This window comes from Vidua chalybeata, chromosome 6 (genome assembly GCF_026979565.1).
Source record: "Vidua chalybeata isolate OUT-0048 chromosome 6, bVidCha1 merged haplotype, whole genome shotgun sequence".
Taxonomy (NCBI): Eukaryota; Metazoa; Chordata; class Aves; order Passeriformes; family Viduidae; genus Vidua; species Vidua chalybeata.
Window position 1 is genome coordinate 6,407,514 of NC_071535.1, and position 17,150 is coordinate 6,424,663.

The 17,150-nt window shown below is 43.8% G+C and overlaps 1 protein-coding gene across 1 annotated transcript in view; it reads right to left on the minus strand.

Annotated features, from left to right (window-relative positions):
* Nucleotides 1–17,150, minus strand: part of KCNH5 (potassium voltage-gated channel subfamily H member 5) — a 148,207-nt gene that overhangs the window by 13,724 nt on the left and 117,333 nt on the right. Inside the window, exon 10 of the mRNA XM_053945655.1 lies at nucleotides 14,139–14,335. Coding sequence (XP_053801630.1) covers nucleotides 14,139–14,335 — 197 coding nt within the window. The remainder of the gene's footprint in view (nucleotides 1–14,138; nucleotides 14,336–17,150) is intronic.

Consider the following 17,150-nt stretch of genomic DNA (forward strand, 5'->3'; position numbering starts at 1 on the left):
ACAGAGACCAATTTAGTGGAGAGAGTCACTGACTCCAGACTCAAGCTAACTGAAAAACATTCCAGTATTCCTGAGCAGAGCAGATTTACAGTGGTGGATAGGCAATCATTTGTTTCTTTCCCATTTGCTTCTAGATTCCAGTCAAGGACCTGACCTTTTGGGGCTAAAAGTGAGGGCCTGCCTATGTCACACCATGTGGAAGGGCTCCAGGACTCCTTCTGTCCCACAGCAGTGTCCCCCTGCAGAAAGGCCAGATCCATGAGGACGAAGCCAGGCTATTCTCAGTGGTGCCAAGCAAGAGAAAATGGGCAGAAACTGATGCACATTCCACATGAACACAAGGGAAAACTTCTTTCCTATGCTGTGACTGAGCACTGGAACAGGTTGTCCAGAGAGGGTGTGGGGTCTCCCTCACTGGAGATATTCCAATCTTGTGCCCTGTGCTCTGGGATGGCCCTGCTGGAGCAGGGAGGTGGGACCAGATGATCCACTGAGGTCCCTTCCAACCTGACCCAGCCTGGGATTCTGTGATTCTCTGATTAGGCTGCACTCAGAACTGCGCTCATCTCTCTCTGTTTTCAAGCCCAAAGCTCACACTGCACCGTGGTTCTGCGCTCAGCCAGCCAATCCTGCCAAAATTCCCTCAGTTATTCCCTTTCCTATACAGCCTATTGCCATATCAGAGAAGACTGAAGCTGTCTAAACCAATCTCAGACATTCACTCCCTATCTACAGATCTCTTGGATGAAACCTAAGTTCAAATGACCAGTGACCATATCCCAGTGCCCACTTTACCCATGGGATGCCTTGCAAACAAAGCCACAGGGATGCTGCCAGGGAGAATGTGCTGGGGCAATTCAACAACATCTCTACTTCTCAACTCAGAGACACAGCTCAAAATCCACTGGCAGAGTGACCTGGCAATTCTTTTAATTTGAAATCAAGACTTGGAAAGGATTAACACCTCTGAAAGACAGGGTCAGCCCACTACGCAATAGAAGTGAAATAACTCAGTTAAACCATTGGGAAATCCAAATTTGACAGGAAAATAAGACCAAAGGGTTATTTAAACTTTTAATATCTACTTCATTTAACTGTAGAAAGCTTGGTGAAATAACCTTAAAAAGTATCCCAGGGATTCTTCAAGTGAAACATCTCACCCAGCAAGAGCAAAGCTTTTCCCAGTTGGGAGCTCTTAGTTGGCTGTGTGTGATTAAGGAGTGCTGGCTGATGGAATACACTGAAATTGCCTTTAATATGATGACAGTCACTGCTTCAGTGGGGAGGAACCACTTGGGGAGAAAAAAAAAAAAGACCCAAGACACAAGCATGCAAACATTAAGGAGTATGCTGTCAAGAAGAAATATACCATGAAGAGGATGTGCTACTTTCACCTAAAACTTCTCCCTTTAGCCTTAAGTGGCTGGCATAGCTCTGCCACTGAGGGTGCTTAGGAGACTCGGGAATTACAGCTCAGGAGACTGAAGGAATGACAGCTTTTTAGAGGCATCTGTAATTGTTAGCAGAGCAGGGTCCTTCTATTTATGGCATGATCAAATTAAATTAATTTTTAGAGAGCAAAGACCCCATTTCAAAGATTTTGCTAATGTTTCCTCCTGCTTAAATGTGCACCAGTGAAGAGCTCTTCCTTTCTGGTGCAGAGTCAAGGGAAAGCACTCACAGCTGGGAAAGCCAGGAGGAGAGCTACAGTGAGCTCTCTACCACAGCACGGAAACACAGCTTCAGCCATGTGAAAATTCAGAGTGCTGCTCCCTGAAGCCACTTGTGCAGAGATGGAGCTGCTGATGACAGTTGTGGCAGAGCCACTTGTGGACAGCACCACGGGGCTGCCTATGTGACACACACCCCCGGGGATGAAGTGCTCTCCCTGCCCCCAAAGGGACCACTGCATGTTTTCCCAGCTCAGGAGATGTGGCTCAGGCACTTGGCAAGCAGTGACTCTGCAGAGCCTTGCATTTATTTTTGAAGGGCACCCGCAGGAGGAAGAGGCAGCACAGGAGAGCTAGCTGGTGGGGTTATGGGGATGGCATGAACAGATGGTGTGGTGAAGAGCCATTTCCTTCCCACTTGCACAATGACTGCATTAAATCAATCCCTGGGATTTCATGGCAATGAGCTAAGGCTGTGCTCTGAAGGGTTTGAACCATCTGACCATATCCTGCTTGTGGGTATCATTCTATGGGGTCTCCACACTTCATCCACACTCAGGGAAAGCTCCTTCCATTTTTCTCACGTACTTCTTGGTGACCTTCCCTGCTATCTGTATGGCAGCCATCTCCTCTTTGCCAGCTGTGGATCTCTGTAAAGCTCACTTGCAGAGTTTTTGTTCCCTTCCATGTACTCAGGCACTGACACAGGATGCTCCATAGGGGCTGAGCCTGCTGGTTTTGCAGCCTTTGCTTATCTCATTGCTCCAGACCTAAACAAATTAGTTTGTAATCCTCAGTACTGTATACTCTGGAAAACCTGGCTTTAAAAGTGATCAGAAATTACCTCATGTAAAACTGGAGTCAATCTCCTCCTCCTGTCTGGGGCTAGAAGAAAACCCTGTACCTGCACAAATAACAGGTCTTTGCAATCAATAATATCGACGATTCTCTATTTCCCTATTTTTGGCCATGCTTCACCCTGTTTACACACAGTTTGTATTGCTTTCTACCACTCCCTGTGCACACACAATTAATGAAACACCAGCTGGTGCAGGATAAACACTGCTGCAGGGATGTAAAAAGACACTACACAAAAGTACAGATCTCTACCTCTGTTATTTTCCATCTCAGATGCTGTGTTTGCCTCCCAGAGCTCCTTGTGAGCTCAGAAACTTTGGCTAAAGCATCTCCCTGTTTTTCTCTTTGAGGTTTTTTTTTTTTTTCTATGTCCAAAAAATCCAGCTAACCCCAAGCCTCCCACACAAGACAGCAGTTCTTCAGTCACCTTCTCCCAGGAAATCCTTGTCCAGGAGGCTGACTCTCCTCAGGGGATTAGCCACTTGCCTTAGATGCTGGGGGACAAATGTGCAACTCTGTTGGATGTTAAAACCATGAAGGTGCTCAGAGTGCTGGAGCACCTCACCTATGATGACAGGCAGAGAGAGCTGGGCTTGTTCAGCCTGGACAAGGCTCCAGGCAGACAGACCTGAGAGCCCCTTCCTGTATCCAAAGGGGCTACAAGAGAACTGGAGAAGAACTTTTGACAAGGGCATGCAGTAACAGGACAAGGGGAAGTGGCTTTATACTGCCAGAGGGCAGGTTTAGATTCAATTTAAGGAAGAAATCTTCCCTGTGAGGAGGATTTGCACGTGGTTGCCCAGAGAAGCTGTGGATGTTCAAAGTGTTCGAGCCCTTACTGGATGGGGCTCAGAGCAACCTGCTGTAGTGGAAGGTGTCCCTGCCCATGGCAGGAGGTGTGGAAATGATCTTTAAAGCCAAAGTGACCCAAACTGTTCTGTGATTCTGTAATTCTGTGTTCCCCCATGGGTCAGGGCTGATCCATGGGGCCAGAGCATCTTGCCCTCCAGAAGGCCAGCAAGGCTAAAGAAGGCTGTTGGGGTTTTGCAAGCCCAGTCTCTGTCCTAGCAGATTCCTGACCATCCCTATTAGCAGCTGCCTGACAGGTTGGACTGAATTTGAGCCCAACTGGTCTGGCAGGAAGCTCTTCATGGGGCACATGCTACTGAGATTTCTAACAAATGCTTTAAGTTATGGCTGATGGTTCATCAAGCTCAGCCAGGCTGTTTGGGACATTAATGCATGGCTGCACTGAGCTTGTAAATTATTATTCATGTACTTTTGTAGAACATCTTGAGGTTGTTGGCTGAGTCCTTCACTAAATGGGAACAGAGACAATTATTCACACATGAAAAACATGCATGATTCAGTTAATCCATTTACATTTCTAGTGTAGCCTTCCTTGGCAGGATGGCCAATACAGCCTGGGAGAAGGATGGTCATTCATAATTGAGCTGCTCTGACCAACAACTGTCACATTTAAAAATGGATTTACCTCAGACAAACAATGGACATGGAAATTCACTACAGTGGCACAGAGTCAAGGAAGGCAGAATTGGTGAAAATAGTGAGGTTAGACTCAGAAATTAATTATGGAGATGACAGGATGCTCTAAGGCCAGGGACATGGACAAGAAAAACTGCATGTCTGCACACTGAGAGGGAAGCAGTGGGAATGAATGGAAAAGAAAATTTATTCATAACAAAAAGGCTTCATTTCATCTGATCAGTTAGAAATATCCTGATTAGAAATGGCTGTTCTTTGCTGCTGTCATCTGCTGCTTAGGTCCCCATTTTCACATTTTTAAGGGAGTGTGAAGTGTTTTAGGCTCCTGTTCCTGAGGTAACAGGAGTGCTGTTCATAATAAAAAAGAGGACAATGGACTGCTTCCAAAGGGATATGTACTCAGAGAGCACAGAGAGGTAAAGTCCCCCTGCTCTGCAGGTACAGTGACTGATCGAAATTTAATACAGGAAACAGTATATAGAACCTTTTTGGCAGCTGAGACAGCTTTGTGGAGTACTAATAAAAAAATCTGATATTCACCCAGAAGTCAGAGAGGAGGTCCCAAAGTTCAAAATATCAAAAGATCACTGACAGTTTAATTAAGGAGTTAAGAGAATCAGAGGCTTTCATAACTGCTCACAGTGTTCCTTTTTTTAACAGTAACCTGCAACTAAAACCTATCTTATAGTTTTGTTATCTTCAGGAAGGGAAACAAATTAAGAGCTAGGGCTGTAAGCTCTGAGAAGTAAAGTATGGGGGAGAAAACAAATTAATAATATATATTCCTTCCTAAATGCACTGAATATTTTTAGCTTTCAGTAAGTTGCTCAGAAGTGCAATAATAGGGGACTCAGCTTATTTCAGGTGCTTCCCAGAACGTCCCTGTCCCTCCTGACAGCTATGCCCACCTCTGGAATATATTTAAGCATCTCCTGAATTTGTTCCTCCAGTCTTTCTTAGCATGGGACCTAAACTCAGCCAGCTTGCTAATCACAGCCACTGGCAGACAATTAAAAAAGGCACACTCAATCAGCCATCATCAAGTTGGAAGTGACAGGCTGGGTTTTATTTTTAACTAAAACTAGTGGGATTTATGCACCTCTTGCACTTTGTTTACAATTTAATACTTTCCTACATGCTCTGTAGAAAGCAGCCCCAAAATACGACTCAAAGCAAGGTAAATCTAGGATTTGCAGGACTGCAATGATTATTATGTGCTGAAGCAGCACGTTTGGGTATTATTGCATCTGTAAAGTGTGAGCTGAAAAATAATAGATTAATGGATTTATATTTGCACAGAAAAGAAAGGCCTTACACAGGGAGTTTTAGTTAGCATTTGAGAAGCTATTTATTTATTTATTTATTTATTTATTTGAGGAGCCTTTTTGTTCAAGCCAAGGCAAAAACCTAATAAATAAAATCAGTGCTGTCTCCATTGCAAAACTGCTGTGAAACTGCCACTGACCATTTCTAGATGGGTCAAAATGGATTCCATTTTGGGCAGAGCCAGACAATTCCCACTTGGATGAATGCTCGAGCTCTGCCTGTGCCTTGTGAGCCCATGGGAATCCACTGATATGATCCCAATGAACAGGAAGAAGTTCTCTTTCCCCAGCCATGGCTTTGGGTGCATTCCTACCAGCATTCCCAGTCTGGCAGAAGTAAGGTTTAGGGAATGAGAAGTCTGGGGTAGAAGCTCATTTTATACCTTCAAGTCATACTTTGCTGTTGCTAAAATGTCTGGTGTTTAGCTCCAGGAAACAATGACAGAATTAATCATCTCAGTTTTTTAACATCTCCCCATTTTCTTGAAGTTATCAGGTTGAAAAAAAAATTCATAGATCCACACAGCAATTAGACTCAGCACCCCTGTAAGAAGAAATCCATAGCCCTGGAATAATTGCTTGGAGTGGTGTGAGGTAACACAACACACCTCTATCCCCACTTTCTGTGTGAATCCTGCCTGATGGTAAAACTTCCTTAACTGGAAATCAAAAATGAAATTGCAATATTCCTTCCCACTGCACCATGCACATTCCCTCCCTTTCCTCTGCAGTGTGAGGAGATCAAAAGCATCAATTTTAACCAATGAGGGGAGGTAAACACAAAACGTTTATTTTTTAATATTTACAAGATTAAAAATAGCAAACCTTTGATTTATTTTTTAATTAGTCATGTCCTGTGCAAGCAATGGTGCCTTGAACTGGTATTAGCAGACAGTCTGCAGAATGCTTTCTGTGTCAAGCAAGGAGAATATCTTAATTATGAGAGCTTTCTAAACAAGAAAATAGTATTAATTCACAGAAAGCACAATAGCTAATAATCATCAATCTGGATCTTCACTCTAACACCGCCAGTCACATTTTTGTCTCCCCATGGACCTGCCCTGACATTCTTTTTTAATGACCTTTCCACACACAAACAAATCACCCAGACTGCACTGCCTGCCTGAGGAAGGGCTGCTCATACCTTTCACTGGGGTACATCAGCTGAGTGCCTTTAGTATCAGCTGCTGAGTCTCTGTGTGCAGAAAGCATCACACCAGCACACAGGATTTTTTCTGCAGCCAGACAATGCTGTTCAAAGATCCTTGAATGAGAAGTCTGCTAAATTGCCTTGCATTCCTCAATAAAGACCCGCAGACAAACAACATAAAATGACCTTTTGATTTAGATTTAATTTAGGCAGAGAAGTTACACATACAGGAAAAAAATAAGTGTACCTCTGTAATGCCAAAGGATTATCAGAATTGGGTTCAGTCCTGCTTTTAACAGAGCTGGTGATTTGTCTCTTGCTCCTACAGAAGCATGGTCAGGATGTCTGAGGAAGGTATTTAACTCAGAGATTATATCCAGAATAGAATATTGGCCTGCTGGTACCCTGGGGGATTTATGTGGCTCTGAAACACTGCTAAAGATGATAGTGCACTGGCTGATCTCTGCATCTGCCTGCAGTCTGGGGGCAAAATGTGCTAATCCAGACTGTGCTGTGAAGCCACAGTACCCCAAACCTCCCAAAGATCCCATGAAATATTCAGTGCCCTGGATTTTGGGAGAGGAGAGGAGAGGAGAGGAGAGGAGAGGAGAGGAGAGGAGAGGAGAGGAGAGGAGAGGAGAGGAGAGGAGAGGAGAGGAGAGGAGAGGAGAGGAGAGGAGAGGAGAGGAGAGGAGAGGAGAGGAGAGGAGAGGAGAGGAGAGGAGAGGAGAGGAGAGGAGAGGAGAGGAGAGGAGAGGAGAGGAGAGGAGAGGAGAGGAGAGGAGAGGAGAGGAGAGGAGAGGAGAGGAGAGGAGAGGAGAGGAGAGGAGAGGAGAGGAGAGGAGAGGAGAGGAGAGGAGAGGAGAGGAGAGGAGAGGAGAGGAGAGGAGAGGAGAATCCAGAATCATCATCTAATTCAATTGCCTGACCACTTCAGGGCTGATCAAAAGTTACAACATGATCTTAAGGACAATGTCCAAATGCCTCTTAAACTCTGACAGGCTGAGGGTATCGACCATCTCTCTAGGAAGCCCATTCCAGTGTTTGACCATCCTCTCAGTAAATAAATGCTTCCTAATTTCCAGTAAACCTTTCCTGGAGCAGCTCTGAACCATCCCCACACATCCTGCCACTGGACCCCAGGGAGAAGAGATCAGCAGTTCTCTCTCTGCCCTCCCCTCCTCTAGCAGCTGCAGGGGGAAATGAGGTCACCCCTCAGCCTCCTTTTCTCCACACCAGACAAGCCCAAAGTGCTCAGCTGCTCCCCACACTCCTTCCAGCCCTTTCACCAGCTTTGTTGCCCTGGATGCATTCAAGAGTTTCATACTTAGCACCAAGTTCTGCACTCAGCCACGAGTGCAGCCACAGCCAAGCAAGAGAAAACCTCTGTGCTCCCTCTGCTCCTCCAGGGAGGGGATTCAGAGGTGCCACAGCACCTCATTTCCCACGGTCACTATGACCTGAAGAGCACCCAGAAGAGAAAACCTGAAAAAGAGGTGAGTGTACAGGAGATGAAGTAGCAGAAAGGAGAGGGAAAGGAGTGAGGCACAGGGAAAAGAGTCCAGCTCACAGCTACAGAAGTGAGACAGCAAACCCACAGCAGCTCCTGCAGTGCTCACTCTGCTCCCACAGCTGTCCCAGGCCGTCTGGCAGGGGCTGAACTTGAAGCTGCTGCAGTTCTCCCTTTCAATTTTTATGCTGCTCTTCTACCTAGCAAAGTCACACACAGTCCTCCAAGGACTCACTTCCTTGCTTCGAATGCCTTAAATTCAAATCCCCACATCCCTGAAGAGGGGCAAAGACACATGGAATTGCTCAGGGGAGCAGGAGATGGGAAGGAAGAGCTGCAGAAGAAACTCTCGCCTCAGATCTGTAATTCTCACTTGGAAGGATCTGTGGGGCTCTCAGTGCAGAAGGTGGAGGTTGGCCTTTGCTGGGCTGTCTGTAACCACACAACTACAAATACACAGGGAATTGCTGCATTATCTGTACTGATAAATTCCTCCCATGGGCGTGGATTGCTCAGATTGCTCAGATCCCTGAGCAGTTTCTCCAGAAATTTCCAGCCCAGGACCACCAACCAACAATTTGGACAGGGTCACTTTATTTGATGGCTTGGAGTGGGCTCTTCTCACCCAAGTACATTTGGTCTACAAGTGTAGACACCATCAGAAGTGGTATTAGATATAAATCAGTGGAACTGTCCTTTAGGAAATATTGCAATTGAGTATTAACATATCTGGAATGAGCAGTGAATGCAATAAAGCTAAACAATAAAAGTCTTCAAAAATTTTCCAAAGTGAAAGTCTTTCCAAGCATAATGGCAGCTGCAAAGTCTGCTAAGACATGAACAAAATAAAGCCAAGAATTATTTTTGAGGGTGTAACTTACTTGCTTGGTATTCACACTAAACAGTCACTAAAGATAAACTACAGCTATAGGGCTTTTTTTTTGGGACAACATGTTCATATAAAAGAAAAAAACAAAAAAAAAAAAAACAAAAAAAAAAAAAAAAAAACAAAAAAAAAAACAAAAAAAAAAAAAAAAAACAAAAAAACCCCAAAAAAAACCCCAACAAAAAAAACAAACAAACAAAAAAAAACCCCAAACAACTAAAGACCAGAAAGGGAGAGAAAAGGCCTGAGACAAGGACAATGCTCTGACCCCTTTCCATGTAAGCAAGTCACTCCCCAGGTCTGGTGGGGACTGTGTGTAAGCACCAGCTGGTGAAGTGCAAACAGCTCTGAACTAAGCTCCTGCAAATGTGAGTAGCTTAATTCAGAGCTCAAAACGTGTGAAAGTCCCCAGGGTCACCAGAACACAAGTGACCTTCAGGGGCAAGGGCTGATAGCTGAACAACGCTCTCTGTCTCTGGCATTCTCCATCAGGACTGTCACTAATACAGCACACCATTGGGAGAGTCTGGAAAATGAAAATAGGGATGGTGAATGAACCTTGGGACAACCTTCACTTTTAGGACACGTGAATGCAGAATTCAACTTAAAATAAAGCTTTTCTAAGAACCACGTGACACAGAACTGACGGGTGATTCAGTCAAGAAACCATGTGTGATGCATTAAAACCTCAAGCAAGAAGAGGAAGGCAATTTAAAAAGAAATTATTCTAATCTGAAGGAAAAAAGGAAAATAGGACATGTGTGTTAACACAGTCTGATGGCCTCGCCTGCTAAAAAGCCCCAGAGATTCTGTGTGTTGGAGGTATTAGATAACTTCAGTTGCTCACAGTGTTGTCTCTGGCTTTAAGAGCATCACAGGGAAAAAAAACCTGAGCTCCCCAAATGGGATTTCGCTGCCTTAAAGGCACTCATCTCTCCTCACATCTCCTTGGCTCACTCTCAGCACACCTTCCAGGAGCAAACGCACCGGGGGTCAGACAGGAACAATTGTCCTCTTCCCCGGCTGCTCCTGACTCATTCCTTTAACACAGCTCATTCTGGCCACGGTGGAGAGCAGCAGGATGTGACTGTGTGCCTTAAAAGCTGTGGCTGAAATCTTTGCTGGACGGAAGCACAGAGGAATTTTAGCTGTGATTTCAGGAGGGACAAGGTTTCATCTGGATTTTTCCCCGCGCTTGCACAGGCTGTGCTGGGCTCGCAGTTCAGCAGAGGTGGCACATTAGCAAATGGAAGCAATGATGAGAAAAGGAAAAAAAAACCCAGAATGTGGCTGGAGCAGGGGCCATATGGAGGTAGGTAGGGCAGCACTTTTCCAGGACAAACATTCTTGTTCTGGCTCCTGGAAATAAAAACAACACAGCACAGCACAAGTGTAGGAATGAGGTTGAGATGTGGGCATGGACAGCAGCAGGGGATCAAGACCACCCAAGACCCTCAAAGCCTTCCAACTCAATGCCAGGAAGGTCTGGAAGAACTGACTGTGCATAGTAACTAATTTGCATAGAAAATGAGAAACTTCTCTCCAGGATGGGAAAATCTATCTATAAACAGGTGCCCCCACAAAGCCTGGGCATGTGTGCACCCCACAACCCTGGACACTCCAACTGGAACAACTGGACCCAGGACTGGTGATCTCTCTTCCTCACCCTTCTTTTGCTTGTTTGCTTGCTTTCATTCATCTCTCTCTTTCTCTGCTCCCTTTCACCCCACTCTTTTATCCAAAACCCACTGCTGTGTGCTTACACAAGGAGAGCAGGGATTCATTCATAAAAAATTCCCATGCCAGGTGTGTAATTTACTAATGAAACTTTGCAACCATTTGCAGACCCCCTGCCTTCTGTTGTTCCTTTTCACCCAAGATTTCCACCCTGGGTCCTCACTTGACAACTGGATACCACAGAGCCTCCTAAAAATCAGTCATGACTCCCTTCCTCAGGCCAAGCTCCACGGCTCAAGCTTGCAGAGAGGCCCCCCTTCAGCTGTGTGAAATCTTGAGAGGCACTTAATGAATTAGATATTATTAATATTCTCTTCCAGCATTAGAAGGCAGTAATTAACTCTTTGAAGACTTATCCCAAACCCTGCTTTATTACTCAAGCCTCAGAGTCAGCTATGTAATCTCATTGTGATTTTAAAGAATATCTTTTCAGAATTATTTTCTTGATTAAAAATAAAAATTAAAAAAAGGTTCAAAGTCCTGATACTGCCTTGGAGTGTGCATTAGTTATGTCAGACATGCTGCAAAGATATCAGAGCACAAAACATGATATGCTGCAATACTTTTGCTGAGCAGATGCCTTAAGGAGGTCATTCAACATGCCAGGCTCTAAATGCTATTTGGGAGTGAGAAAACATTATTTTCCCACTTCAACAAGACTTTCGCTTCCCTGTCATGTGGAAATAACCTTTTGTGCTCAGTGCTGTTATTAATTTATTAGCCTTTTGAACGTCTAAATATTTTGCAGTCTGTGGACTGCATCAAAGTGCTGGCTGAGGGACAGGGCAGCAGGAACACATGGTGTGTGCACCCAAATCCATGGATGTGTGTTTCAAAGAGCAGATCTGGTGCAAGAACATTTCCACCTATGTATTTTTGACAGTGATAACAGCCATTTTCTCAGGCACAAACCCCCAAGGAGTTTATTTAAGTCATAATTAAATGTCAAACCTTATGAGTGATGACTACGTAGAAAAAGTGCTAAGTATATATTTCTATAGAAATCAATTAAAGGAGACAATGATTTTCTTTCCATTTAGGTTACATGACTCCAGCACAAGCTGCTGCAGCACAGTGCAGCTGTCAGCCCAGCCTCACTGCCTGAACAATTGCTTTCTGCTCACCTGGTGGAACCATCCTGGACAGCACCGATTTTCCTCAGGGGTGAACGCACCGCCAAACGCTTCTGTGATTCCCAACAGGGAATCACGTATCCTTCCAGCAGATAGGAGGTTTGAAACAATCCCCTGAATATCTTTATGTAACAGGACTTGGATTGTGTCCCTGGTGTTGAATGTAGCATGATCTATTTTGTGCCCAGGAACAAAGCACGGAATTTCTGCAAAGAAATCTCTGGCTCAGCGCATCTGGCTGCAATGCCAGGCTGCTTCCAAAACAGTTATTGACTGAAACTGCAGGAGAGGGGTGGAGTTCAGCTGATGTACGTGAGGTATTTAAAAGTTCGTGATCATGGACTCTGTGAAATCAAAAGGGGATGGTTTTCCCATCCCAGACTGGGCACCAAAGAGGTGCCAGGTGATTTCCTCCCAGAGGAACCATCCTTCATGGGCTATGAAGGTGATTGGTGACTACCCAGGACATCATCACCCAATTTTTAGTGAAATGAACTCTACTCTACATGTTCCACATTGACACAACCCTTTTTTGACTCCTCATCCACTCTCAGTACTGCCCACACATTCCCTCAAACAGCATTTCCGTTCCTTCTGCAAAATCTAACGTTTCTTTAGGAATGCTGTTCCTTCTCACTGGGAGTCACTGCCCCCATGTCAAAGTCCATGTACCTGACACTGAGCTAAACAGCAGGTATCTGTACTGGCAACTTGAGTTCCATGAGTTTTTCCACCTGGATGATTCACTATGCCAGGGCCTACAGGGAAACCAATTTTCCTTAACAAAGGTTTGTGTGAGAGAAGAAATTCTGTGACAGCTCAGCCAGGAGGCTACTCCCCATATGCATCCCTGGACTGCAGAGCTGAACTCCAGCACTCTGCCCTGTCAGGAACAGACATGTCCATGTATTTCTCAGGAAGTCAGCTGGAGTGACAGATTCACAGTTTTAAGAAGGAAAGAATACATTTTGGTATAATACATGCGGCATTATCTTGTCCCATGAAATCACCATCAGCAATGCCTGAGCAGAGTTGTCATTGCAGGGCTGTAGCTGGTGAGATGGCAAGAGGGGGAATGCTGAAGTCAAGGCTTGGAGAACTTCTTAGCAACAGAGAAGTGTTAAGCTAGAAACCACAAACCAGCTCCCAAGCCCCAAAGCCCTCCTTCAGGTCTGAAGTGGAGCTAACAAGCTCGAGTCAGAGGTAAGCTGACAAGCTGGAACCAAACCTGATTATAACTCAGCTCTTTCAGGCTCCAGCACTGAGAGAGGGGCACTGTAATCCCATTGCATCGGCTCCTTGCCATGGGTATTTTGTGCCATACTTGGGGTATTAATGAGCACAAGCGATGCACGGAAATTGAAACCTCTGAAAGCAGCTCCATTGGCTAGAGAGAAGCTAGACTTAAGAAAGTAAAATTATAGTTTTGTTGAACTCCTCTTACTGCAGCAGCTGAAATTGTCTTGTGAAATACTGAGGTAGCCTTGGTACATTATCAGGTGAGATGCCCAAGGTACAGCTGCAGAAAAACGTGTTTCAGCAGCTAGAGGATCACAGCTAATGCTCAGCAATCTATAAATCATTGTTATGGGATTTCTCTATGCAAATGAAATTTATATAACCCTCATCAATCGTAAAAAAAAAAAATCATAAAGATGAAATTTTGCAGCCTCAATGTGAATTAAAGGATCCCTTAACCTGTTTTCAAGATACGTCTTCATAGCTAATTAATTTTTAGATGGAGTGTTCTTTGAAAGAACTAATGGATAGTGAGCATTGCTGATTGATTATAAAATGAGCAGGAGGGTTTAAGAAGTGAGCTGTGAATGTAAAATCACTACCCAGCTTTATTAACTTCACCATATTAAAATTCTAGACTATGCAACTGCAAGAAGCAGGTATTAATACAGTACCTTTGATGAGTGTATTTTATTTATTTAGCATCAATACATTTCTCTTAGTTTGTCTATAGCATGGAGATCTATCAGATTGCCCTCTGAACTGTATCTTAGAGACTTCAACTTTGAGAAATCCAGAATCTGGATTCTATAAAATAAAACTTTATACATTTATGTGATGGGGTGGAAAAAAACCAACAAAATGAAAACCAGCAGCTATGAAGAAAAGGAAAAGAAATGCAATCCATATGTCATCCTGCTAGGACTGCTCTCCAGAGCTGCAAATCTACAGGTAACTTTTATTGAGCCATCATTACCAACAGTGACAATAGCATTTATCGAAAGGCCACTCAATCTGCGATGACCTGAAAACATCAGGAGGAAATGGGGAGTTGTTAAACACTGCAAGCACCTGCAGGACTGCGCCGTCTCCTGGTGAGAGGAAGGGGAAAATAAAGAGCTTACCCTCTTCCTCAGATTGCAGGTGAGCGTGAGGTTCCTCGAGAAGGAGTTGGCAAAAGCAGTGTAAAAGTCCAGCACTTTCAGCAAGGCTTCTCGCTTAATTATATGCAAATCGCAGTAGGTCAGAGCCCGAACGTTGGCACATGCATGGGCCAGGCTGGTCTCCTTCCAGAAGATATCACCAAACACGTCACCTTTACCTGAAAAACAGCAGGGCAGATTTGTTAAAAGGTAATGCTTAGGCAGAGTTTCTCTCATGATTTTTTCATAACCTGTCTTATGCTCCCAATTATCCCAACGCAAGCCCCCAGCCATGAAAACTAACAAGGGTAAAAGTTTTAAAATTAGCTGAGGTACTTGAGCATCCATAGCAGTAGCCCCAGGTTTTTGAGGTATTTATAGATTGCTCTGTGAAGTGTCACAAAGCATAAGAGCCAGATTGTAAAGGTCTCCTTGTAGCCAAGGATTCAAGTAATGGATTTTTCAAAGGCTACCAAATATAATGAGCACTTAACTAATGTTCAGGTGATTGAATATTTCAGGTGTCTATTCCCAGGTGATTTAGGAGTCCTGGTCTTACAAAAACCTTCTGACATCTAGGTTCTTTCATCCTCATGGCTCCACAGTGAGGGGCAGGAGCCAGCTTCCAGGGCCCAAGGACCACATTTTAAGGGACTTTTTAACATTTTTAATTCAGTGTCAATGGTAACACTCCATCTGGAAAACCTCACTGAGACTTTTAACTTTTACATAACCACCTCTAAATCTTAAACACATCCAAAAGTATAGTTCTAAACCCAAATTCATCCATTTAAGTAGAGGCTTAGACTTAAGTCTTTATTCCAATGTTTGCTGAGTAAGAGAGGGTTTGACACCTGAGACACCTACACGTATAAATACCCTCAACCAGAGGGGAGAATTACACCTGAAGGCTACTGCTGCAGTGTAGCAGAACAGCTGATTGAGGACTTGGGACTAGCTGTAGTCCAGTGCCATGGACAGAAGAGTTCCAGGGACTGGGAGTGCTCTGACTTAGCCCAGTTTTCTTTCCTCTGCAAGGAATCCACACCCCCTAAACCTGTGCTAGACACCCAAGCAGGAGAAGAGGATGAGGACACCAGATTCAAAATCACACTTCTGACCCAACCAGAAGCCCAGCATGGGTGCAGATTGGAGATATGCTTTCAGGTTTGGACCTTCTGGTTGTTCTGAGAAGAGGCAACAGAAAACACACTGAAACATTCCGAAGTTGCTTCTTGCTGCCCAGTTTGGCCAGGACCTTGGTGTGTAGTTTGTGGCTGACACCTCAAGTCCTGAAGCAGAAACCATGGCACAAAGGATATTTTTTATTTCAAACCCCCAGAGATATCCCAGCTCTGTATTTTAGCAGTTGTTAAAAGGGAATTGAAATCAGTCAGCCAGTGGCTATTGATTTCAGGCACCTCAGGCAGCCCCTTGGTGAAGGTTCGGGATGTTACAGTTCTGGCATAAAAAAGGTCATGAATTTTAGTATTTCCTCTTGTAAGAACTTTTAACATTTTGCTCCACTCTATTGTGGAAACACAGAGGGGTAATCTATCCAACCTTATTACTTTTAGGGGTCAGAGGCTCTATTTCTCTATTTCCATTTCTGCTTTTGGTATTGTCTCCAGTAAAACATATCTAACATTTCTCAGGCAGAGTGAAATAAAATGTGCAAGTCCTTGTCTTCCCTTCTCTGTTTTTATTTTCTAAAAAATGTCTCTATAACAGAATCATCCCTTAGAAAGGTTATAACTGCATCTCATTGAGCTGCTTTTGATTCTACATATTTTTATGCAATAAAATTTAACTACAGTACATAACACAGCTGGTATAATTTATAAAACAAGGTGCTTTAAAATGTTTCCCTTAATACAGAGCATTTTCTAGTAACATTATAATTTATCCAATGTACTGTTTTGAAATTACCTTTTGCAGCTAATTGTCCTTGTCTCTACTTAGATTCAAAACCAAGTTTACAGACATGCTCAACAGAGTTACATAATTTATAGAAAACAGTCCATCTCTGAAATGCAGAAAATTGCTTAATGGATTTGCTCTCTGAGGGGGACACAGGACAGAGCTGAATCCTACTTTCAGAGCAGAGTGCAGTTTAAAGATGGTGGTTTTACCACTGAAATGTGAGCAAACCACTTGCTCTCTTTTCAAATTTAGGCTAATACGTTGTTAATTTTACCAAGAGGTTGAAATCAGTGGATGCTCAGCCCGAAACTCAGGACAACAGTGTGTTACAGAATCTGTAATCTGTATATAGACCATGGATAAATGAAATAATATTCATAAGCTTGAGAAGATCTTGTTGTCCTTCAGTGTGGCAGGGATGTGGAACTGCACTGGTTGAGACTTAAAGGCTGGGACAAAATGAACTGAATTTATTCACTCTTCCATGAGCCATCACTCATCGGATTTGACGGGTGAAATTCTAAACTCCTCTTACATTGTGGTTTATACTCTTCAGAAAGTACAAAATCTTGGAAGTCTTTAAGGGATCTTGAATTTGACATTTCCCACACACACTTCTGAGCTTGTCTGCTGGTTATAAATGTGCTAAGGAATGTACAGAACGAAAACAAAACCTACCAGATTCTCCAAAACAACGCCTCTTTTTTCATAAATACAGAGATTAATGTACTATACTTTATCCCTATTAACTGAAGTTCACTGTGCAGAGGGAGGTAATTATTCACTCAGGACAATATCAGAAGTCAGGAAAAAATTCTTTACTCGGCGTGTGGTGAGGCAATGAACAGGATGCTCAGAGAAGCTGTGGGTGCCCCATCCCTGAAATGCTCAGGGCCAGGCTGGATGGGGCTTTGAGCAACTTGGTCTAGTGGAAGGTGTCTCAACCCATTCCATGATTCTGAGGGTAATTTTACACATTGCAACTAAAGAAAAACAAAATTTTCAGGGTTGCAAAACAGAAAATTTAACTGGCTAGGTCTGGCACAGCTACCCAGAGACACATAGAAGTAT